The sequence below is a fragment of the Anopheles gambiae genome, chromosome 2 (genome assembly GCF_943734735.2).
Source record: "Anopheles gambiae chromosome 2, idAnoGambNW_F1_1, whole genome shotgun sequence".
Lineage (NCBI taxonomy): Eukaryota > Metazoa > Arthropoda > Insecta > Diptera > Culicidae > Anopheles > Anopheles gambiae.
This window is the reverse complement of record NC_064601.1, coordinates 43386900-43411444: the sequence shown is the minus strand read 5'-3', so window position 1 is coordinate 43411444 and position 24545 is coordinate 43386900. Positions and strand designations below refer to the sequence as shown.

The following is a 24545-nucleotide window of genomic DNA, read 5'->3' as shown; positions in this document are numbered from 1 at the left end:
CGACAAACGACATTGCTAGATTGTGCGTCGACTGATGACTGATTCATTCATTATGTTTGCCCATGACGTACGTAGGAATCGAACGTCCTGTTTTGTGTGAGTGTGTGTGGCCTGGGCACGTGATCGCACCAAAAATGTCCGTGGATGGTTGTGTTCGACGATCCGAACGAACGGTAAAACGCAAGTCCAAACGCTGTCTCAAAAACAACCTGTTGCTTTCAAGCGTAAGAAAAAAGCACAGTAGGAAACTATTTCTTCCGCAGTCTTCCGCCTAAGGCGGGCAGTTCGTTTTCGTTTGTTTTTGCTTTAATTTTCCTCATTGAATTAAGACTCTTCAGCCGCTGCTGCTGCTGCTACGTGTTGCTCGCACACAGCTGTAAATACAGTTTTGTTAACGTCACCGTCCGCTTGTTCACCGGCCCATGGGGACGGATCCGGAAGTGGTCTCGCGAGAATAAATCTGCCATCCCGCCATGTGCTGCAGAACGTCTCGGCACAATGGCCGATCGTCGTCTTTCTTAGTGCCCTTTACCTTTACCCACTGCACTGTATTGCCCAAGGGAAGTTTTGCACGACACACACGGGATGGTAACGCGCTGGCTCTCGTAACGTGACTCCTGCTAGTTGCACTTCTTGCACTTGCATCCGCCAGCTCCGGGCTACGTACAACCTGGCCCACAGACAGAGAGGGAGAGATCGTGTGAATTTTCTCGCGAGTTGTACGTGCGTTTGTCTGAATGCGAAAAGGGAAAGAGGGGAAACCAATGGTGGGATGACAGCGATGCGACACGGGACGTGTGCACGTCAATAAACTCGTCGAAGGTTACCGCCGCCAGCGAAGTGCATCACGGCAAGTGTCGCCGGTTGCGTTTGTCACGCGTACACACAACGACGGTGTGTGTGTGTACAGGTTTGCGTTTGTGTGCACTTTATGCAACTTGCTTTATTTGCGTTGAGCGTGGATGATCGGTCTGGTGCACGTCTTCGAGTGTAATGCATTTCCTCCGAGGCATTGTCAAATTCATTATTTGTTTAAAGTATGCCACTACTCAAAAGTAAGACTGTTAAGCAGTGGATAATAATCCATTTATGCTTCCTAATCATGTTTAAGCTGGTTTTGATGTGTTCCAAATGCTTTTTTCCTACACATTTTATATGCCAACACGGTGCAGACGGATAGTACAAATCCAACACTGCCCCACCCCAATTGGCGTGTTCCTACGCGGAAGCGAACAGCAATCCGCACGGTGGCCGCGCGCTACACCATCACCACCGCAAGTGCGCACTCACGTGTCGGCTGCATCGCACCCAAGCGTGTGCAATGAGTCGTGCAGGCCCGGGGGAGCGAATGAGCAAAACAAAACCACCCAAAACACCCGCCGCGCGCCACGCACCACAAGCCATCCATGGTCGGCGGGCAGGTCCACCGGCCGTCTCCACCGTTCTGCGCGCGTTCTTTCTTTTTCCGCATTTACGAGCACGCCAGCAGCGCAGCAGCGCGCCTTTGTGCTGTTTGCGCTGTTTGCTGGTGTAGAATTCTTTCGATTCGTTCGTCAACACACCCACGTTCGCACAAACAAACACATACACACACAGACCGGGGTGGGCCTACCGCATGGAACCGTCCGTGCGGCCACCACCCTCCGAAACGGCGCATAGTGGCTCCCCTAATGTGTGCCATGGCGGCGTTTCGCTGTCGGGCAACAAGTGTTCGCTAAGGCGGTACCACCCCATTAGACGGGTGTGTGTGTTTGTGTTGGTGCGTGCTGCGTTTCTGCTCTCTTCTGGCAGGCGTTCGAATGTTCGAGGGATTGGTGTACACACAAAAAAACACCCCCTAACCATGCACACACACACACACACACACACACACACACAACAGCACGGAAAATAAATATCCGTCAGGCACAAACGTTGCTGCTGGCACGCCAACCCATTCCTGCACGTGATAGCGGCGTGGTGTGTCTGTTGGTGTTTCTCTCCCGTCCACCCCCCCCCCCCCTCCCCCTTAAACTTTTTTCCGTATAGCTTCTCAGTTTTGCTCGCCCCGTTCTCGTTTGAATGTGTCGCGTCGGATCTACCGACGTCATGCGCCGTTAAATTACATACACCATGCGGCCAATAAGCCGTCCGCGAGGAGAGCTAAGCTCGCGCGAGTGGGCCCTCACCCCCGCCCCTCATCCGCTAGAGCTGGGACGATGATGGATCACGATTAACGCAGATCGGTGGCGTTGCATGCCGACGAAACAGCAGTCACCACTTGACTGACATGGCAGCACTGTTGGCGCACGAATGGTGCCGGTTACCGTTCTTTATAGGACATTTTGTGAGAGCAACTTTTACTTTACAAATGTTTGATTTGTGTACTTGAATGAATGTTCTAAAATTTTAATTTATCCAAAAAACTATTAGACAGCATTTTCTTTATATAAACATTATTTTTAATCATTCGTTACAGCATAACACCTTAACACCCTATTTCTGCGTCGGTTTAATCCAGCATTAAAAAATTATAACGAAATCAATTTAAAAATCTTTCTTTTTACAACTAATGAGTTTTGCAGGAATTGAATTTCAACAATAGAAAAACAGACACAATCTTCAAGTGATTCGCGTGAGCATTGTTTGGTCGCAAAACAAACCAATCTTGAAGAAAGTTGCAAACGCGCTCTGAGTTCAATTTCAATCCCAAATTGGGATGTGCTGTATGGAGCGCACCCACGACTCCAATCCGACTCCGACTATAGTTAGTTCGATTCCACCTCCGGCAAAATGGAACTACTAGATCCGCCCGGAGTCGGAGTCGTTCGGAGTCGCCCGGAGTCTAACGGAGTCGTCTGGAGTCGTCCGGAGTCGTTTGGAGTCGAACGACTATGAATGATTCCGACGACTCCGAACGACTCTGAACGACTCCGGACGACTCCGGGCGACTCCGGACGACCCCGGGCGACTCCGGATGATTCCGGACGACTCCGGACGACTCCGAGCCTTTTCGGACGATTCCGAACTCCGGACTCCGGATATTGCAGCGCGGACCTACCTTCCGGAGTCGATTCCGAATTTATCGGAGTCGGATCGGAGTCGACTCTGGATTTTTGCCAACTTTACCCATCACTAATCCCAATGCAAAACCACTGTCTCCGTTATGTTTGATGCAGCTGAAACGAAGCGAAAAAACTTCAATAACACTCAACGTACGAGCGAGCGCACCATTTCTAGCAAAGTTCTCACCACCGAACCGACACAAAGTTAGCCTGCCTGTGCATCCTAAGCGTGGCCACCATTTCCGCTCACTTAGACGCTCCAACCGCAAGCCCCCCCCCCTTGCACTTGGCTGTGCGCAGTGCAGGCAAACAAGATATCATATTAATTTATTTATTTATTTACATTCTACCGAGCGCTACGAGCCCACAGATCGCTGATGGATTTCCTGTTTGTGCAAGCAACCCCGGCCCTCCCCCGCTTGGCGACAATGTTTGTTCGGGCCGGTAATCCCTTCGCGCTTTGCTTTGGATTTGCTATTTGCACGCCCGCAGCTCTCCTTTATCGACATAAATTAATCTCTCCCACCCTCGTTGCGGGCAAAAGTTGAAGAAGAAAAAAATTGCAACCGATTCCAACCCCGTTCAAACTTACGTGCCAAGCGGGCTGCAATTGCCAACCGTCCCTATTGCACGATTGCATTCCGTCACGAGCGCTTTTCCGTGAGATGCAGAATGAGAGGGGGGAATTTGAGCACTTTTTCGAACCGGGCAAAGAATACTAACTGATCGAACAAGATCCCGAACGAACGGTTGGGAGTTTCTGTTTCTTTTTTATTCCTACACGGCAATGTTGTGAACCGGTTTGTTTTTGCTTTTTTCAACCATCGATCCTTAAAGAATGTAACAACCGAGCTGTAATGTACAAACAAACCATTTTTTGTTGCTGGAAACCAAAGCATTACGACGATCGATTGCCGTTGACCAGCTGCATTGATGTGGCCTCAGAAGTTCATGCTTAGGACATTTTCCAGAGTATAACAACAGGTGTGTAGACGAAACTGGAACCAAAAATGCGATGTTCTTGTTTGAATATGTGCACTTCCAGATCATGTATTACCAACGACTCTAGCTTGTTTGTGTAGGTTTTTAGGACAAGCAAGGCTCGAAAAATTCTTCGCCCTAGGGCAGGTCCACTACAAGAACGAGTATTATTTATAGCCACACAGAGAGAACGCACATGCGGGCGCATGGACTTTGATGATCATATCAGTACTACACTTGCGGCATTCAAGCCACAGCTGAGCACATGCTTGTCCAAAGTCGAACGGCCCTCGTCGTTTTGACAGGTTGGAATGTGTACATGCAGTACGTGCAGGGAAGTAGTTAGCCTTCGACTTCCTTCCGACACTTGCGCTGCCGGTACCGGTTCTGCCGAGATCGGGAAAATTGAAACCATCGCCATACCACACCACATGGTTCAATTATACGCCAGCACTCTATCTTTGATTGGTAGCAGGCACTGGAAAGATACAGCAGTGACGTTTCCAACCAGCTTACTTTCAATTCCTCCCAAACACTAGGCAGCTCGGTGTGGTGTATTTGTTTACAAATCATCTCACACCTGCCATCCCGAAGTGCTTTCGAATGAGCTAAATCAATTTGTCGATCTTCTAGAAGAGAGCATCGATGCACGTGTCTAGCTGATCGTGACGGGCTTATGAAGCTACGTCCACTTGTGGACACAACCATTTAGCAGCACTCCGCAGCCCCGGGCGAGTTTCCAAACATTCGTACCGGCCACAACCTTGGAGCGCGAGAAGGAGACTAACGCACATGTGCAGCAGTCTGGTAGTGTATCTGCTTTTTTTTTGGCACTAGAGACGATTACACAGGGAGTGGTGGAATGGAGGTAGTAAATATAGCACGGGTTTGAAGAAAATAAAACTCATCCCAACGCTAATCAATCTCCAATGCTCGGCTGGCCTCGTTCGAGTGTTGCTAAATAAAAGTGGCGAGCGATGGAAATACCAGCACCGTCATTGTGCGTGACTCTCGCCGCGTTACATTGCGAGGAAAGCAGCCGACGACAATGATCCAAAGGGAAAAAGAATGCTCACGTGATGTTACATTTGGCGGGTGAGCTGACCACACGCCCCAACATTGGCCACCCCAGGCCCGAGGGATGGTAATTATGGCGAGCGAAAATATCTTTAGCAAGTATCCGCCCATCGGCACGGAACGGGTGGCAGGGAGGCGGCAGTGTTTGTCCTTTCTGGCCAGTGTGCGATGTAAACATTTTAGCGCACCCCGAGGTGCCATGCAACAGCCACATGGTACATTCTTGGGTCATTTTCTTTTGACTTTTTCAGTCGGTCGGAAGGTTCTGGTTGGAGGACGGAAATAATTTTCCTGGAGGATGGCTGCCAGGTGGAGGTTACCGTGTGTTTACTTTAACTCGAAACGCTGGCCCTCAATGCCTCAACGGTGGAAGGTTTTTCATACAAACTTGTACTCTTGGCTGAAGGTTGTCTTACTGGTGCTTGTTTTGGGAACTGACGCTAAGACATTGGGTTGTATACTTGCCTTCGAGGGAATTTGTATCTTCTGTTTCACTACATTCTTGCCCAATGTTACAATCAAACACATCCAAAACGTTATTCATATTCTTCAGCCCATTGAAGATGATCTGACTGATCTACATCCTTTCGTTGAACCGGATTGATCAGCATTAAAACGGATCGTGCAAAAAAAAAACAACAACTAACTGACAACTAAATTTAACGGGTTGAATCATCAACTGCCAACCTTACCGTGCCCAGTAACTGTGCTTCAAAATGAAGTTCAAGATCTAGCCAGTACGCACCGACCCGTCTCCGGTATTTGCCGGAGCACGGAATCAAGAAACAACTTACCCTCTTACAGCACCCGTCCCAACCCGCGCGAAGAAACCCCCGACCCCAAGCTTCGCCGGTCAACGTTTGCGATCGCGCGATGACGCCGTTGGATTGATTTTAAATGGCAAAAACGTGCGCCCGTGCCTGTTTGCGATCAGCCACCGTTGCCGTGTGCGCAGGTTGCGTCTCGTTCGAGTGGTCCCACGGCCCCACTCTCCCCACGCCAGGTCGGGGCGACCTGAGACTAACGTTCCGGGCGTGTATTAGCTTACAAAAGAGCTGCTTAAAGCTGTCCCTTCACTTCTCTCCCGGTGGAGGTGTCATGAGAAGTTCAAATCCTACTAGATTGTATATAATTGGGGTGTTTTTTTAAACAAAATATAGAGAATTTTTTATAAAAAAAAATCTCAAACCTTCACACATGGGCCATCATATCAGATTTATTATAAATCACCCAAAATTCCCCCCCCCCCCCGGGTCCTGTGAACACTAGACACTTATCAATCAGTGCCTTTGTCCATCCGCTAACGCAACTCACTCGTCAAGCGTGCGATCGTGCGAGCGCCAAACGAATGCGAACGCGGAAATTGATCACCAATCGGTCGTACCGTTGTTGTCGTCGTGCCCGCGGTCGACAGACCAGCGGAGCAAACAAAAAAAATAATAATACACGCACACACACCGCATCAAAACCTTACTATACCGGTTCGCCAACTGGTGTTATTCATGGTATGGGCCGTGGTATTTGTCGCACTCTGCGTCAACGTGTGACAGCGCGGGGTTGCCTTTTTTGCCGCCGTCATCGCATGCATGCACATTCTTTGTTCTCCCACGGAGCAAAACAGCATAAACACAGCGCTCCCCCACCCGGTGCTTTGAGGGCGGCCAAACGCGCGTTGACCAGCATACGATGGTTTGCGGCGAGAACGCGAACGCTCAACTCATTTCCATAGAGGTGGTATGCGAAATTAAAATTCCGACCGCAAGATCGGATCGGAGCTTGCGTGGACGGGATGGTACCAGCCGTTGGCACGTAAAAACCTAAACAAATAGTAGCCGAAAGATATGATAAGAGCAAGCAGCAAGAAAAAAAGAATACAAAAAATGATAGGCGAGACGAATTAAGCCAACCGAAGAAACCATCCCGTGTGCTGTGTGTGTGTTCGTGCGACACACTTGCGCGGCTCCATCGCGCGAGAGGCAAGACGGCAGCAACAGTGTTGCCAGTGCGCCACACAGCGATCATGTGGTATTTTGGGGATTTTTTTTTAGTTGGTTGGTAGATGTTGCTCTTGCGTCTTCCTCTTGTCTTGAACTTCCTCGCACTTCGCACCCCATACTTCCTGCCGAAAGTGTTGTTGAGCGGCTCGTGAGTCGCGCTAAAAATAGCCACGGCACGCATGACCAGCATCGTCGGGGCGGTGACCACGCGAAACATGTGCGGATTCAACGCAAACATATTAATCGACCAGTCTGTACGCACATAAAGAATATGTGTGTGTGTGTTTGATGGGTGTGTTTTTTGTTGCTCCTCCGCTAGATCTTCTTTATCTTTTCTTTTTAACGTGGTATGAGTAAAAAGTGTTTAAAAATCCAGCAACGACCGTTTGCACAACACGCTGCAAAAAAAGCTTTACAAAACGTGATCACTGGTCCGTAGTTAAATGGCAAGATGAGTTGCGAAGAGTTATTTTATCCACCATTCACTCGTACGTTAGATTGTTTTTGCGATGCGACACACATGTACCGTGGAGGTTTGGGTTAACTTATCTTCTTCGTGTTAACAGCGTTCAATGGAGCAATATCAGACGATAGAAATTTTGAACTATTTGTTTAATCGCCTCCAATGGGTGGTTTCTCTAGCACACGTGTTTCGTCGGGCATGTGCCTCCACCGTTAGGAGTTTTAACAGCTGCTATGCACTGCGGTGATCTCATACCAATTTTCCACCGTATTATAAACATTGAACGTACTTTGTGACTCAGAAATAACCACCGCAAAGAGAGTTACAGAACTTTACAAAAATCCTTCTCAAAAAGAACGAAGTTCAAATTGCTTGAACAACAACACCAAAAAAAAAAGAGCAAACGCTTCAAGTCTGCTGCCGCAGCAACCTAATAGCAGTCTCCATCGCAACTGCGGAAGCATAATCGGCTTTTCCGGCGAACGATTTGGCTTGTGTGTGTGTTGCTGTTGAACAGCGATAGGTTTTTGCTGTTTGTTGTTGTGCGGCGTGCCAGTAACGGTTACGAGGTTACGGAGTTGAAGGCTGGAAAAACGTATGACCCAGACTATAATTTGCTGTCGGGAAAGCGGCGGCACAAACCCACCACACTGAGCGGACGCAGCGAGCCGCTCGCTCACACACACATGCCGGTACACGTGACGGAATTTTTTTCACCAAACACCTCCCGCCTCCCCAAAGCCTGCGTCCACCGTGCACGAAGGGTTGGGGCGCGATCGGTTCACTTGGCAACTGGCAGCGGCAACGACAACAACCGGTCTAGTTGGAGGCTCTAGCGAGCGGATGGGGGTTGAGTGCGATCGGTTAGATAGAGGCACTAAATTGGTGCTGGATTGAAAAGTTCGTGTCGGACGCTAATAGTGGCAGTCTACAAAAGCATTATTCATTTTAGAACTTTAATAGACTAAATTGAGTTAGACTCCTCAAAGGAGGACATTTTCTTTAATTATTGAAAGTAGTCAATGATGCTAAGCACCATAGACGCAGTCTTTCGGAAAAATGTCTGGACGAAGAACGACGATATTTGGGAATATTCCCTTCAATGATGCGCTCTATCAGCTGCTCAAGCACACTAAAGACAACGCTGCTATGTCTTGCATAGTAGCAGGAAAAGAAAACACGATACTTCAAGTATTATTCCTGCAACCTAGCCATTTGCCAGCAATCAAACGCTTAGTATGGTTTACCAAGTAATAAAACATTAATAGCGATGTGTTGAACAAAAGTATTTATAACCCATCGGGAATAGCGTCACCGCGTTGGCATGTTATCGTTTACAGCCTAACACAGCGTGCCGCACTGACCAGCGAACAAGGATAAAGATAGCGGCAGCTTTCCTTCCTGCCCCAAGGATTCCAGCGAAACCCCCTACGGCATCGGGTTGGATGGTTGTATTTTTAAAAGCGGTGGAAAATAAACCACCCACCACACCTTGACGCGCAGCACATCGCGTGACGGAAACGTGACGCAAATAGTGTGCACACGAACGGCACGCGGCCCTAGCATCATGCCGTGCCGGATGTGTTTTATGCTGTGCGGCGCAGCCGTGGTAAGCTGACCGGCACTCGGGGGGAAAAACCCATTTTCTTCCTCCATTTTGTGAAGCAAAAATGGTTCCAGCTGCATTGCTAAACGGGTCCACCCTGACCCGTTTTTAATATAAGTCTGACAATTTGATAGTTAGCTAATTTACACCCGGGCGCAAAAAACAAGACAAATCCGTCATCGTTTCAAATATACGTTATCAAAATTTCTTGAAGCGCTTGTTTTTGTTTGTTGCGGGACAAAGTCACTACAAGCGCATTGCTAAAAATAAACGCACGCAAAATTATACATGATCATGATAAAATAAAAAAAACAACTTGCTAAAAATGAGTTGCGTAAAACATGACTATAAATAAAGTGTCGTTGCGCTTGGAGTGCCAAGCCGATCGTAACGCCGATGCAGCCAACCACCTGAATCGAATGATGGTCAAACAAACAAATGTAACTTCTTCGCCACACTTGCAATGGCCAAAGCAATGGCGTATGTCACACTACGGTAGAAGGAAAAACAAAACATGCTCGTCATCTTCGTCAGCATTGCACTATCAGCGTTGACCTCTGTTGGCAGGCGGAAAGGAAACGGACTTTCCGTACCAGCTGGAAATGCGAGAGTTCTAGGAGATTCAACTGGTGCGCGAGTTTGGTTTCGGTTCGCAAATTCCATCATCGTACGACGACGACCGGGACCCCCACCGGTGCAGACCTCGGTGACCTTTGCCGTGCATGACGTAAAGATCGCGTCCCTTTCACAGGCGTAGCTGGGTCGTAATGTCATCTTCCATCCAGTCCAGTTCTCGGCGATCCAGAACCCCATCGGCTCGGATTCGGCGTCCAAAATAGGAATACACGCAAGCGCTAAGAAGCAGTTCGTGATAATGCTTGTCTACCTTTTTTTATGCTTACTCATGTGATTTGGGGGGGTGCAGGAGAGGAGTAGGAGGCAAGTAGAATTTGGTACACGACAATCACACAGTGGACAACACGCGCACATTTGTTTTGTTTTGTTTGATTTCGGGTGGCTGTTTGTGGCTGCGCGTTGTGCGATAAGTTTCGCATCGTAATGCTGTTGCTAAGCATCGTCGGCAACAACGCAGCTCGAAGCATTTCGGTTGCATCTCCGCATCCCGTCGAGTGACCAATAATTTTAGGAGCTTCTTTTTTTTTGCTACTGACTGTCAAATTAAAGCTGCACGAAGGACAAAACGGTACGGTTCACCTCCGCGGTGACGAACTAATCGGAGCAGAAAGCACTATCTTGTGCAAAAATCGATTCCCGCTGTATTTACGATACACCACCGTGCGCAATGCGTTTACCAAGTGGTCATTCGGGCAGTGGTTTTCCGTTGGTAGGACATTCTACGTTTACGCCATGTCGAAACCGGGCAGCAGCGGCAGCAAAACGTCGAGAGCATTCGACGAAAACAGATGAATAAATCTCACGCCATCCGAGCACCCAACCCATCTGTCCAACTGGCGCTCACTCTGCCCGAATCGAGTGTGTGTGTGTGTGTGTTGGTCTGGCTGGCGCGGGACGAGGAATTTGGGTTTTTACGGTGAAGGGAAAACACAAATATACACATCCCACAATGTTCACCCTGCCCCGCCCACGCACTTTATGCTCGATCGGGCGCAAATGCGTGCAAAAATAGCATCCTGCTTTTAAATATAGCACATCATGTGTTGATCAAGATCAGCTACTTGTGCTTCGCACGGCTCAAGTCAGCTGTAGCTTGCCGAGCCGGATCATTGCTGCCACTTTAGAGCCGAGCGAAATTAATTTAAATGATGCGATATTTCGTTACATCTGAGGCGTTTCGGAAGCACTTGCAAATACATTGGTAAGTCGGTAAGGTCAGCGTCGTCTGCAATTAGCACGGATTTTGAAACATGAACCCAAAAGGAACGATTTTGCAACTGAACCACAACATTCCACCAGGGATCGGTGCGGTGAACCAGATAAGCGATCAAGATATAAGCAAATCACACACACAGACATACTAAAACACAGTCAGCTCCGTACATTTCCGGTTGGTTCTTATCAGCGTATCAAAAGCATTGCATCAAAACAGTTCATCAGTCTAGTTTTCTTTTTTCTTTTTTTTTTGTAAAACCCGCCCCAGACATATAACTCGCCCCGCGTTTATCGATTGATTGACGCGATTCGCGGCATTATCTAGCAACTGGAACACGTGAGACGGGGCGGCGAACCAGTCAGGGGTTTGCATGCTTTATCGCCAAAGCCTATCCGCCATTCTTTCTTGCTCGCTAGCAAGTGCTTCCCCTTTTTCACCATGATAAGCACCCGTAAGCGCGACGTTGCCTCACTCCGATGTCGTTCCCCCTCCCAAATAAATGTTTGATGCGTAAATGCGAAATTTCCTGCAACTACATTAGCACATCGGGCCAGGGCGTTGGAAAGGGTATTTTGCGACGTAGGATTTTCCTGTCCCAGCAGAGAGCTAACGGGACGCTGCACCCCCCAGTTTGCAACGTGTTGCCGCGCGTCCTACCACGGCCATATCAACGGGCGGGCTGACTCATGCGCGTTGATCACGTGATCGTGCGCGGGGTGTTAACGCGACGATGGCAGCAGGCAACAGCAACAAGCCAATTTGCTCTCGAGGAAGATCTCGCTCTGTCTGATTATGACGGAGAGGGGAGGGGGGTAGGCGTTGTTTGCCGTTCGCCACTGGCCTTTACTTGCCAGTTTGCGTGTGCCGTAATCAGCGGAATTGCGATGTGTGCCACGCACACAGTAGTCGCCGCACTCGTGAACGGAACAACTGTATCCTTCGATTGGGCTTGAAGATGTTAGCCAGGTGATTCTGGAGCAGCGTTTCAATTTCGGTTTACCCTTCAGGAATTAGTTTCCAGAGGTTGCTCCGTTTCCAATGTTTGGCGCATTAAGGATCACGTTTATCGGTGACGATTGTGTCGATTTTATTTCAATGCTTCTTCCTCGTGAGGTTAAACACCTCAAAGATCTTTGTAATACGGTCAAGCCGCGTCACTCTAGAGGCTCTAGAGCTCTTAGAAATTACGCTTCGCAGCGACAGCCTCACACAATCTCTCGCTGTTGGACGTCAGCAGCTTTATGCACTCCACAACAGCTAGAGGATGAGCGGACCCGTAAACAAGTGCTACTCATTGCTCCATGATTGGACCCATCACACAGCAGGCACTCGACTCGGGCCGGGTCTGGATCACCTGACACAGCGCGGACGCCAGACAGGCGCTCCTCTCTTCCAGCGCACACGCACACAGCGCCACTTGTCTGGCACGGGACTTGGGGCCCGGCCGATGCACTGGGTGGCAGCGGCACATACGCCCTTTTGCCCGGACCAGTTAACACACACCAGACAGACATCGCACCCCCTCGATGGTGGGCCATCTTGTATTTGTATGTGTGCTGCTTCGTACCCGTGTGCCACACGTGATAACAATTTCTATCACAATTTGTTGGTGTCCATGTGTGTGTGTGTGTGTTTGTATGCTATTATGATGATTGAGGCGAGAAAGGCATGCATTGTTGTTGTTTCTTGGCTCTCTTTCTTCGCAACCTTTTTCACCCGCCCAGACGGTTAGCGAATGAACTCTTATCAGTGCCAGAAATAGCATCGTGTCAACAACAACCAGCAGCAGCCAACAACTTGTGGGCCAAGCTCTAGGTCTTTCCATCCCCATCACTGGACAGCCGATAAACTTGGCTCGGGGATTGAGGTTTTGCGTTTGCCAAGTTGTTGCATACCATTGTAAACATTGTAATTTCTTCTTTTCTTCCTTCCACAACACACCGCATACGTCTCGTAGCTTCAAACCACAGATCAAACCGCATGTATTAACAACCCCAACAACTAAAATCGTTCATTTTGCCAAGCAAAGTCCTGAACCCAAATCCAGCTGAATTTCTGGCCTTCCACTTGTGAAAGCCTACGTGACCGAACTGGACCACTATCGCGAGCGGAAATGGAGTTCGGGTGTACAGTATCGGACAGAAAGATAGGGCATTGGGTTTTTAACGCACCGTGCACCCGTTGGGCCAAGTTTATGTGTGGTTTGTATGTGTTTGTGTTTGTGTGTGTGTGTGTGTATGTGTGTGTATGTGTGTGTGTGTATGTGTGTGTGCATGTGTGTGTGTGTGTGGATGTATGTTTGAATGTGTATTGATGTGTGTGTTTGTTTCACAAGTAGGTCGTTTCGGATAGATTTGTAAGTAGCTTTTTTGTGTTTTGGGTTAGGTTTTTGGTGTGATAAGCAGGACCACCGCCCTCACGATCAGTGTGTTTTCGATATATTAACAATGTTACGGTCTTCTTTCGCCGTGGTCTTCTGAGGACGACCGGTGGACTTACGCGTTTCGGTTGTCCAAGCGCGTTTCAGTTGTCTAAGCACGTTTCGGTTGTCCGAAGCGCGTTTGCCACAAAAGTGCGCGATCGTTCCATTACGAACTCGATCCTTTTGCGCTTAATGCCAGCAGCAGCCATTCGCTTTTACATATGGCGCTGATAATCGGTACAACGTTTACCTCGACCCATTGTTACTAACATTGCTTGCTTGGACCGTCAAGAACGCGCTGGTTAAAAACTTGGACACGGCTGATCCCGTGCTCTGCCTGCGTTCTACTTCTATACGCGATGAATTACATCGTTGTCGAGCAGCGAAAACATCGCATGGATAAAAACTATCAACGAGTACGCGAGTAAGCGTCTTCCCTTCAAAATCGAGAACAGAATACTGCCGCGCTCATGAAACAAAACGCCCATTGAAAAGAACAACTGCGCGCCAGCTCAATGCACGCACAAAGTTTACCATTCGCACACAACGTGCAACGCAGAGATGCACGAAGGCCTTTCAATGGCGTGCACTGGAGAAACACCTGTGAGAGAATGCCGAGTTCATTGCTATTGTGCGTGTGTCCATTTCGCACCGGTGTCGCATTCACATTCATGAAACAGCACACCTGCGTTTTCGTCCGAGGAACAAGGGCTGCTGTCGATGCAAACTTTAGTTTTTATCCAAGTGTAAACGCACAATGTTTCACATGATAACACACATAATAAGAATAATTTCAACGCAATATGACATCATGGCAAGCTATGTTTTTCAGACACAAACCCGCGCACTTGCAAATACACATTAAAAAGCACACTCACTTTCTACTACTACACACACACACATGCACACACACACACACAAACACACACACACACAAACACACACACACACACTCACACACTCACACACATACACACACACATACACACACACAAACACGAGTAACGTGGCAAAACAAGTGCACGGTGCATTGAAAAAAAGGGTCCTATCTTAATGTCCGATACTGTACCAGGGCGACACCTGCACAGGGGTCAGCGGATCGCGGTTAGCGTTGGCCACGTTTCCGACGGCCCACTCTGGCTTTGTGTGCGTTCGCTCGTCGGTCGCACGCACACCGAGACCCCGGACTGTTATCTACCACAACATACACCGAAACCGAACAACGACACAGACAGCTCCGTCCCATTGTTGATAAGCCAGCCGCGGTAACTAGCCGCGAGTACCGATGGCGAGCACCCGGTACTATAGCGAACTGGTGGACGAGGTACGTTTTGAGTAAGCTCTTTGATGCAGTTTGCCAGAGTTTGCCACTCCAAGCCCTGCAAGACATCATCAGCTAGACACATCAGCACAGGGAGGGCGAAAAGGCACAACAAAGAGCCTCATTTTGTTATCGACGGGCATCTCTCTATTTGTTTGCATTAGGACCACATTCCTCCGGGGCCACTTGAAGCCTGGGCCTGGGGGCGAGCGCTGGCTTAAACACCAAAGAGGAAGAAAAACCACCCGGCGAACAACCTGACGTCAGGCGAGTCAAGAGGGCTTTTGCTCATCGGTTCACGGTACACGATTAGCACCTAGCAGGGTGGTGCTTTTTGCTGTTGATTTTGCAAACAGGGAAGTGGACGAGGCCATCGGTGTGTCGTCGGTGGTCGTCGGTACTATTAAACCCCTTCTCCACTCACACGTGACCACTTGTCGCGCGTTCGGGAAGGGTATAGGGATTGTTGCCTGCTGCACCACAAATAAGTCATCAATAACGTCGTCAACAACTGATGTACTTGCTAAACGCGAAACGTTTTAATGTCCTGTATATGAAGGTACAGGTAGGCCACTGAGTTTGTTCTAAATTTCATGCAAATTAAGCAACCAATGATTAAGCACTACGGCCCAAGTCGTTCGTTCTGAATAAAAAAAACCAATGCTTGTTTAAATTCTTGCTTTTTTCTGGCGTATCTATGTGTGGCTGGGTGCGCACAAGTATCGAACTTTCCCAGTTCTCCATTAGCAATGTAGAACTAATGCACGGTTCGCGATAAAACGTCTTCGGTTAGCTGGTTCGCGCAGTTTAAAATCGAGTATCAAATCGATAAAAATACAACGCACACCGTAAGCACACCAACGGAACACATGGGACGCGCGACACGCCACGGGACGCTTGTTGAGGTGCGGTGCGTCGGCTCTGTGTCAGCACATTCGATCCTCGCGGCACAAAACCGGTCCAATGTTCAAACGGGCCAGCAAACCATACTCGCGTCCGGTCCCGTCCCGCCTCCCTCTTATGGTAAGGGAGCAACCTTGACAGAGGTCAAGAATTTATCATGCAACGGACCCCCGGACCGGACGGGCGAGCTTCTTCGATATGCTGCGCGCTATTTATTTAGTACACGAACCGCACTTCACGCACATTGCTCCGCAGCGCTCGCTAGACACGGCCGAGGCGCCAGTCGGACCTCGCAGCATCGCGCTGCGACTTCTTGTCTTGGTCTATCCCGCACAGATCATCCGCAGCAGCAGCCCCCGGCGAGTGTGTGTGTGTGACTTACCTCTCGTATTTCAAAGAATGCGGTGCATGACCATTCGCTGCTTCCCAGTACGCTTCCATGGTGCTCTTGGGTTCCGCTTTGCGCTGCAACTTCTCGAACGTTACGAGTACGGGAAAAGTGATCGCACTTGCTGCCACCAACTTAGCACTGCACTTTTCGCACCTTGATCGCACGCCCTGGTACTATGTTGCTTTTTCTTTTTTTGGCTAGATTTCTGTTCTGTTTATGTAAAGTTCACGCTTTACTGGAAAGGTCCGCTGGCACAGCTGTTGGCCAACACCACCTGAGACGTCCGTTTGTTTGTTTGTTGTTTTCACGAAAACTTCAGAACAGCTTGGGACACTTGCTTCTACTGCGCGTATTGCCCGCTACCTCAAAACCAGAGACCGTCTCTAGGCGTATTGCGACTCGAAGTCACTCGTCGGGTCGGTACAGGCGCGTACAGGCAGTATCCTGAACTACACTGAACGAGTGCTGAACGAGGGCTGTGAGGCAATTGCTTTAGGTTCTAAACAGGGCGGTGGTGGCCGGAGTCAGCTTCTACGGGCTTTCACGGATGCTGCTGGACCGGGTGGTAGTGCGAGCGATACAGACAAACGGGTCGTGCGGTGTTTTCCTCGTGCCGGACCGTCCCTCTATGATGTACCAGACGGAGCAGAAGTGCGTGTAGCGCGGTTTGCGGAAAAACGAACGGACACGTTTGTTGTTATCGAGCAGGAGCGTATTCTTCCCGGTCGCTGCCGCTTTACACATGAAATCCGTTGTGGAGGGTACGGTCGGAATGGAAAATGGAAGAAAAATGGAAAGTGTTGCGTGGCGGTACACGCAGCTGTGTCCAGTTGGGGTGGGAGAGTGTTCTCTCTTTCTCTCTAGGGAAAACTAGCACGTGCGTCTCGCACGAGCCTTTTCTGCTGTACACACAAGGGTGAGCTTTTCCTTTGATTTGACCTTTACTCCACTTCCTGTTGCACACACTCTCTCTCACACACACACAGCCTCTCGCGCAATTGAACAGTCGCTTCTACTTGATTATGTACTTAACACTGGAATTCACGAAGAACTTATACATGAAGACGGTTTTCGGGGACGTTGAGTCGTTCGCTAAAAAGGATTGGGTCAGCGTTGCCTTCCCTTTTGCCTTTTGAGTGACTCTCTCACTTTCGCTCACGCCTACCCAACCGGAACTTCCTGTCCAGCACAGGACTTCACAGGTGGGTCCGGAATTTCACTGATTTTTCACCAACTATGGCGACACTGGCTATGTTCCTCGCTCTAAACTGGCGGCTCTTTTTGATTGATTTTCTGCTATTTACTCTCCCGCGAACAACGCTTCCTGGCACTGTACGGCAACCACACAAATGAACAAACTTGCACACACAAACACAGACACACATACACTACCACAGAATCGTCTGGCTTCTTGCTGATCGGACGAAAATAGACTCTCACTTGCCGACACGTGTGATTGCTTCCCTTTTTTTGCTTTAAATCAATAATCACATCCACATGGAATGGTACACTTTTAGCTCCCCTCCAGCTCTCCCGTACTCGTGGTGCGCTACTGTGCAAGTTTTAGAACTCAATTGCTGCCTCCGAAAAAACCTCCAAATGCACTTTCGTCGAGATCTGCGATACCGGAATTGTAGCTTGCACCAAATGCCTACACACCACACTCACTTAGACGCACACTGCACACATTTAGATACGGCTGGTCTTCAACACATACTCTCACTGCTATTTTTTTTATTTTTATTTTCAACAAAACACCCACACGCCTTACTTTCAGTACACTGATTTGCTCATTAGACAGACTTGCACTGATGGTGCATCTGCAGCACAAAAACACACCGGCAAAGCGGCCTGTAAGCGAAACGGTTGCGGGGTATTTTTCCTCTTCACTCAGCGCACATTACACACATCGGACATCCGGCCAACTATCTGCGGTAAAGGCACAGGGAACGGCAAAGACAGAAACGCTACTAGCGGTCGCGGACTGGTCAGTGGAAGTTTTGCTGCGCACACCACGTGTACTACGCCAGAAGCTGCGGATGAATGTCGAAAAGAGGCGGGCGCTCGCCACTGTCATTTTTAAAATACTCTCCACCCGCACACACACACACGTAAATACGCAAGCGCTTACACAGCCCAGCGTGAGTACACGTTTGCTCCATCGCTCTCTCGCTCGCTCATTCGCTATTTCCGACACACGGCTGTGATGCGTATACAGCGATGTAAAGAATGCGAGAAGGAATTCCGCTCTCACTCTCGCTCCCGCTCGGTTGCAGGGTTAGTAGATCGAATGTATGATAGTTTGTAATGACCAATTTAAATTTAATTAATTTATTTATGTACTTGTTTTTATTAGAACTTTGAGCTGAACATTTAATTTTTAACGTACAACTTTTTATTATCTCGATTGACAATGCAACACAACATAAGTTTTCTGTAAATTTTGATTTATGATTATTTCCGTTTGATAAACGAGACATACATATTTTTAGAATATGTTAAACATCATGTTATTTTATTCTCTACATTAAAATGAAAAAAAAAATGTTTACAACAGCTTAATTTGGTGCATTTCCCATGGGATTCAATGAATATATTATAAATACAATACTATGAATTTATTGCCGTTTATTTAGAGGTTTTAGTTATGCTATAAGCAATTTTTCCAGTGATGAGTGTCGGAGGCCCTGAGTGGTAAGAAGAGTTGAAGCCCCGCTGTACATGGTGAGCGGGGTGGAGGGTATTGAGACGATCCTCCAAATCCCTCCCAAATCAACAGGGCCCATGTCAGCCGTTCAGTTCGCCCTCTGTTAAACTCATACCTACCTTTATCTTCATGCCAAGAATAATAAATCAACTTTATTTTTATTTATTATTTTATTTCATTTCATTTCATTTCATTTATTTCATACAATATCCGCCATCAAGGCTAAATATAATAGACTTAAAACTAATTTAATACTAACAAATAAACAAAATAATTCATGAAAAACTAAGCCTAACTAACCTAGTCTTGACCTAGCAAAAAAGAAAAGAAAAAAAAAATTAGAGCGTAGAGACTATCATAAACTTAACAAAAACAAAAAAAAAGAGAGTAATAGAAAACTAAGGAGAATAATTAAAGGGAATTAGAAGAAAAAATACGGTTACGGAAAGAGTTAAGAGAGGAGTCGAAATCAAAGAGATAGTAAAAGTGGTTAAACAACCTGAAACAGGACAGAAGAGGGTCATTGAAAGTATAAAGAGTATGACGTGTTTCAATTGACAGAGGATCACGTGGACGAAGAGAACGAGAGGGAACATACAGCGAGATGGACGAGAGTAAATCAGGAGCATCAGTAGCAGAAAGTAATAAGCCACCAATAAAACAAGCCTGAAACACTTGGCGGCGGAAGCTTAAGGAGTGAAGATTGAATAACTGCAATCGCGTTTCATAGGGAGGTAGTGAGGCAGCACCGAACAAACGACGAAAGGCAATTACTACAATTACACAATTATAATTATCTTTGTTAATTATTGAAACCCCTGTTTGAATTTTAATTCTTTTAGTATATCGTTTTTCAATTATCTCATTTTCTAATAGAAGACAATACTACCTGTATTCATTTTTACATGAAATTGTATTGGTAGTTTTTACGTATTAGTTCAATGCAAAGTTTCATCATTGAGTTTAACAGTAAAAACTAAATACATTTTACCGTGTGAGAAAATCATGATTTTGTAATTGTTGCTTTCAGCCAATTTTCTGTTTTGTACAAGTAAAATAATTGATACTAAAAATATTGTTTGTAATTGCAATATATGATTACCACCACATTTACCGATACGCCTGTATAATGCGTCGTTATTTAAAAGAAAACATTTTCCAAAAAAAAGATGTGTTGTTCAGCTGATCTAATTTTTCTTTATTGAATTGATGAGATCCTCCAACCGCGGTCTCTACCATTACCATGTATATAATAACCCTTTGAGATTGTACATGTACAAAGAAAACATTTTCAAAAAAAAAAGATATGTTGTTCAGCTGATCTAATGTATCTTTATTGAATTAATGAGGTTCTAAAACCGCGGTCTCTACCCTTACCATGTATATAATAACCCTTTGAGATTGTACCTTACCCTTCGGTACTACAGTATGACACATAAACTGCTGACATAAACAAGCATTTCCTAATAGTCTAAAAATCTCCAGTCTAACCGTTTTTTTTCTTCTTCAGAGTACATGGTTTTTCTATTTCTTCCAACCGTTGATTCTAACAATTGAAACAGTTTCGTTAAAACCCTGCCCTAGCTCGTCTTGTCTATTGCCTCTCTTCGCAGTCTCTCAGCCCCGCACATTAACGCGGCTTACCGGCATGAGAGAGGCTGATAAAGATCCGCAAATGTGGTAGTGCGAACCCTTCCCCCCTCCTCTATCTCCCACCCACTAGCCTTTTCCCAATGGCAGCAAAAACGTGCTAGGGAGGGGGTACCTATTTGCTGTGGCACCGTGTGGAAAATAACGTGACTTTGCACCCATCCGACATCCGTTTCCTCCGTTCCCAGCTCTGCTCCTTCCACACATATACACACACACACACACGATCACGTTTCACCCAACAACCCACACTATGGTCGCAGCCGATCGTTCACTGCTACTGGGTAGGGTAGGCATACCAACTGGGTAGTGCGAAATCATTCATTCCTCGCGTGTGACCGCGTGTCACGCCATGGCGGCCGCTCCACTTGGCGGTCAGAGTAGAGGGATGGTTTGGCTGGCGGCGAAGAACGAGAACTGCAGGAACACCGAATCTCGCCCCGGAATGCACTCACTCGTCCTCGGCCTGTCTAGCCAACGGAAACAAAAAGGGTGTTTCGTCGCGCTCCATATGTTTCGCTCCGTACGTTTCTGGCAGGCGGAAACGAAATGCGGCAAAGCGGAATGCTTTTGCTGCGCTTGCCCCGCGTCTCGCCACCGTTCACACGCGATCACGTGGACACGCTTCCGAGGCCACCTGCGCCGCTTGGTTATGTGGTAGCGAAGTACCGCGGTAAAAGGTCAACGGTAACGTTACATGGTTCTGGGTATACTGTGCGTGGGAGCTTGATTATAGGGCGTATGGTTGAAGCCTCAATGTGCCTCACTGTTGCAAACCCTACACCGTCTAAATGTGGATATTTAATCATAATCTTGAATGAAATTCCACCAGATACCGAATTGCGGGTTGAACTTTTTTTTCTTTCGTATCCAATGAGGTGAGCGAACCACGTGCTTGCACGTGGCAATACTGCACACAGTTTCCTCGTGGTGTGTCACGGGATTTTTGCAGCACACAAAGAAATAGACAAACACTCTCTAACACACCGTCCATCGCTATCGTCGGTCGCAGTCTGGTGTCCGGTGAGTCAGCGAATTAATTCCGCGCCCCGTTAGCGTTGGATGCATTCCACTGTCTGTCCAGCCCGGTTGATATCACCTGATCAAACGCGGTAATGTGATTGATGAGCCTTTGTTCCGCACGCAGTATGCTAATGGCGCTCTGGCTGGTTTGTATTTCTGGGTTTCTCCTGACGATTTTTGATTTACTTATTTTGATGTGATATGTTTCATCTACCACTTGCTTTAATCGCCGCTCAATCACGCAGCGCACCTGAAAAGCCCCCGGCCAAGCGCAATCTTATCGACGCTTTGTGCGGATTTCGTTCGGATCTGACCGCGTCAATCGTGCACCCAGCCAGCTTGGTGTTTGTTTTAGTGATGCGTTTTCCCCCCCTAACACTAGATGAGATGTATTTCACTTTCGTGTTTCGTCAAAATGTGGTTGCGGGTGCAGCACACAAGCACTAGAACACGGCAGAGCATCAGCAAAACGACCGATTGAACGACCGATAACGCGCACCGTTAGCGATGCCGTGTCGATGGGTTAGGGTTGAACGTGAAGGGTAAACAGAAGAACCTTCCTCAACCGGATCGAATATCACGTTCGTGTCTCTTGTGGAGTGTAACGTTTCCCAACCCCTGTGGCCGGCCCTATCACGTGCCCGCGTGATTGGCCCGACGGGTTCTCAGGCTCTCTGGCTCGTCGATGGATTACGCGACCGCGGGTGGATGATAAGAGAGTGAGGGAGCTGTCCGGGACTGCACCCAGTCGGCACACCGTCAATTTTACCAACGAAGATGTTGCCCGCAAAACCATCTTCCACCTTGCACTAACCGTAGACGGGGAAGAGGATGTGGCGCACGTTTGACATTTGAAATTGCGCACCGGCAGCGTGACCGGAAAACGTGCTCCTCCATCGTGGTGCCGACAGGTGCACCAGCCATGAAGTAACTACTCGAGCAGCTCGTTTGTGTTACACTTGAGACATTTTGGGTTTGACATCTCGGATAGGAATGGATTTGATCGATTTAGGTAACTTTTAATAGTTTCTACTTGTTAATAACGCTTTAAATAGTTTCTACCTGTTAACAGAAACGGATTGGATATTTGAAGCGAAGCGATGTTGTGCTCGCCCTGTTTTCTGCTACCAGGATCGCGATGGAGGCGCGTTCCCTGCGGACGGTTGTCTGTTGCCGACCGGTGAACGTGAAGGGGCGAAAAACAAGGAAACTGTGGCCCGCACTTTACAACAAAGCGAAGCATGATGGGTAGGAAGCATGGAAGACATGGGGCAGTAAGAAAAAAAAAACAGAAAAACAACAGCAACAAACCAGACACTACGTAGTCCCAGCCAAGCACGTGTACGCGACGCGAGCTGATCGTGCGTTCGGCTTCATTGTTGTGCTGTTGGGTGAGTTTCAGCCGATCCTACCCCATGGGGGAGGGGGTTATAAACCGAAACGAAGCGAAAAAAAAGCAGGAGAAACAAAACAGCTACAGCAATCGCGGTGCCGTTCGCCAAACACGTTTCTTTCAATGTCACGGAATGTCATTTACCTTCCCGGTTGTGTTAAAAAGTGGTTTCCTACCGGTACCGCGATCGCCTGAACGAGCTGTAACGTTGAGGGTGTCTTCGGTTGGAAGGAGCTCGTGCAAAATGCCAATGTCCCTCGAGCGGCTAACAAAATCAAACAGCCGTAGATCAACGGTTTTCCGGCGGCAAAGAGTTTGCGACAAATGCCAAGTTTCTGATAATTGAAGCTAGCGGTAATGCAATGCCTAATCACTATGAGGCCAAATTATTTGCTACAAAACAATACAATTAAACAATTCCCTTCAGAAGCACACGCAAAGGAAACCGTTAACCACAAAACTGAATAAAACTTCAACTCCATGTGTAGCAAGGCGTACCCAACGCGCGAGCAAACAAATGCGCAGCCGACTATTAATCGCCACAAATGCCGCAAGCAGCAGCACCGTTGCCAACTTCACCCGCAGGAATGGACGCACGCAGCGAGCGACTATCTTCAAGTGCGCGTATCGTTTTATTTTGCTGCTCGACACACAACCGGCGAGATAACCTCACACAAATTCGGCTAAAGTGGCGCGCAGCGGCCATTTTGCAAAGGCTATCAGCAGCTCGAACCCGAAGGGGGTCCCTGATTAGTTCTAGTGCGACCGCAATCTCTGCCCCTGGCGTGGCGTGGACAAGATGTCTCAGAAGTGGGCCTGTGAGTACGCGTCATCGCTTTCAATCACACGATCGCACGATCCCCTTGGCATCCACTGTACACAGACAGTTCTAGAAAATTGTTTCAAACACAGGTACTGGTACTTTGGTCATCACTGGGACGATATGATCGATAAAAGCAACCTCCCATCCCTTCCCAAGGTTTAACAATGTACACTGCGAGAGGGTTGGCTAGGTACTGGCAGGGAAGGTGAATAACATTACACTAATTATCCGTCACGCTAATGTTCGCACCCCAAACACAGGGAGGGTAAGTGGGAGAAAAATGTATCGTGATTAAACCATACACTCTCATATGCTAGTTCGATTTCTCGTATATTCTCGTTCCCTCCTAGGTCCATCGTCCCAGCAGCTGTGCCAACAGTTCGATAGCGATCAGAGAGGTTCAGCTTTACGTAACGTATCCTACGTACGGACGGCCGGTTGGCGATGGCTTAGCAGCTTAGTGTGCCCAGCCCAGCGCATCGATGGCGGGCGGGATTCTAAGTGCACACGAGGACAAAAACTAACATATTCTGTGGACCCACATAGCGAGAGAGAGAGAGAGAGAGAGAGAGAGAGAGAGAGAGAGAGAGCTAGGGACAGAGGCAAAGGTGCCCGTCTAATGTTACCGGTGTTATGAGACACACTCCACGTGCAACTCCACGTTTCAGTACTTTGTTCGCCACGGCCGATGTCTATGTCGTTGAGTATACGTTGGTGGCTGGAATTCATCGAACCGGGCCATCGGTAACGTTTTCATTTAGTGGATTAAAATATTCGGTTTTAGCGCAAAGCCTGTAGCCAGCAAGAAGCAACAAACAGTCAGAGTCCCTTTTGCTTAAGCTTCAGAAGCACGGCTGGTCACGCTGCAGCAAATGTGTGCCTTTGTGTCTAG

The 24545-nt window shown here is 47.9% G+C and overlaps 1 protein-coding gene across 1 annotated transcript in view; it reads right to left on the bottom strand.

Annotated features, from left to right (window-relative positions):
• Positions 1-18268, bottom strand: part of LOC1271580 (transcription factor cwo) — a 28148-nt gene extending 9880 nt beyond the window's left edge. Inside the window, exon 1 of the mRNA XM_061640759.1 lies at positions 16049-18268. Within this exon, the coding sequence (XP_061496743.1) occupies positions 16049-16107 (59 nt within the window). The 5' untranslated portion in view covers positions 16108-18268. The remainder of the gene's footprint in view (positions 1-16048) is intronic.
• Between the last annotated feature and the right edge of the window lie 6277 nt (positions 18269-24545).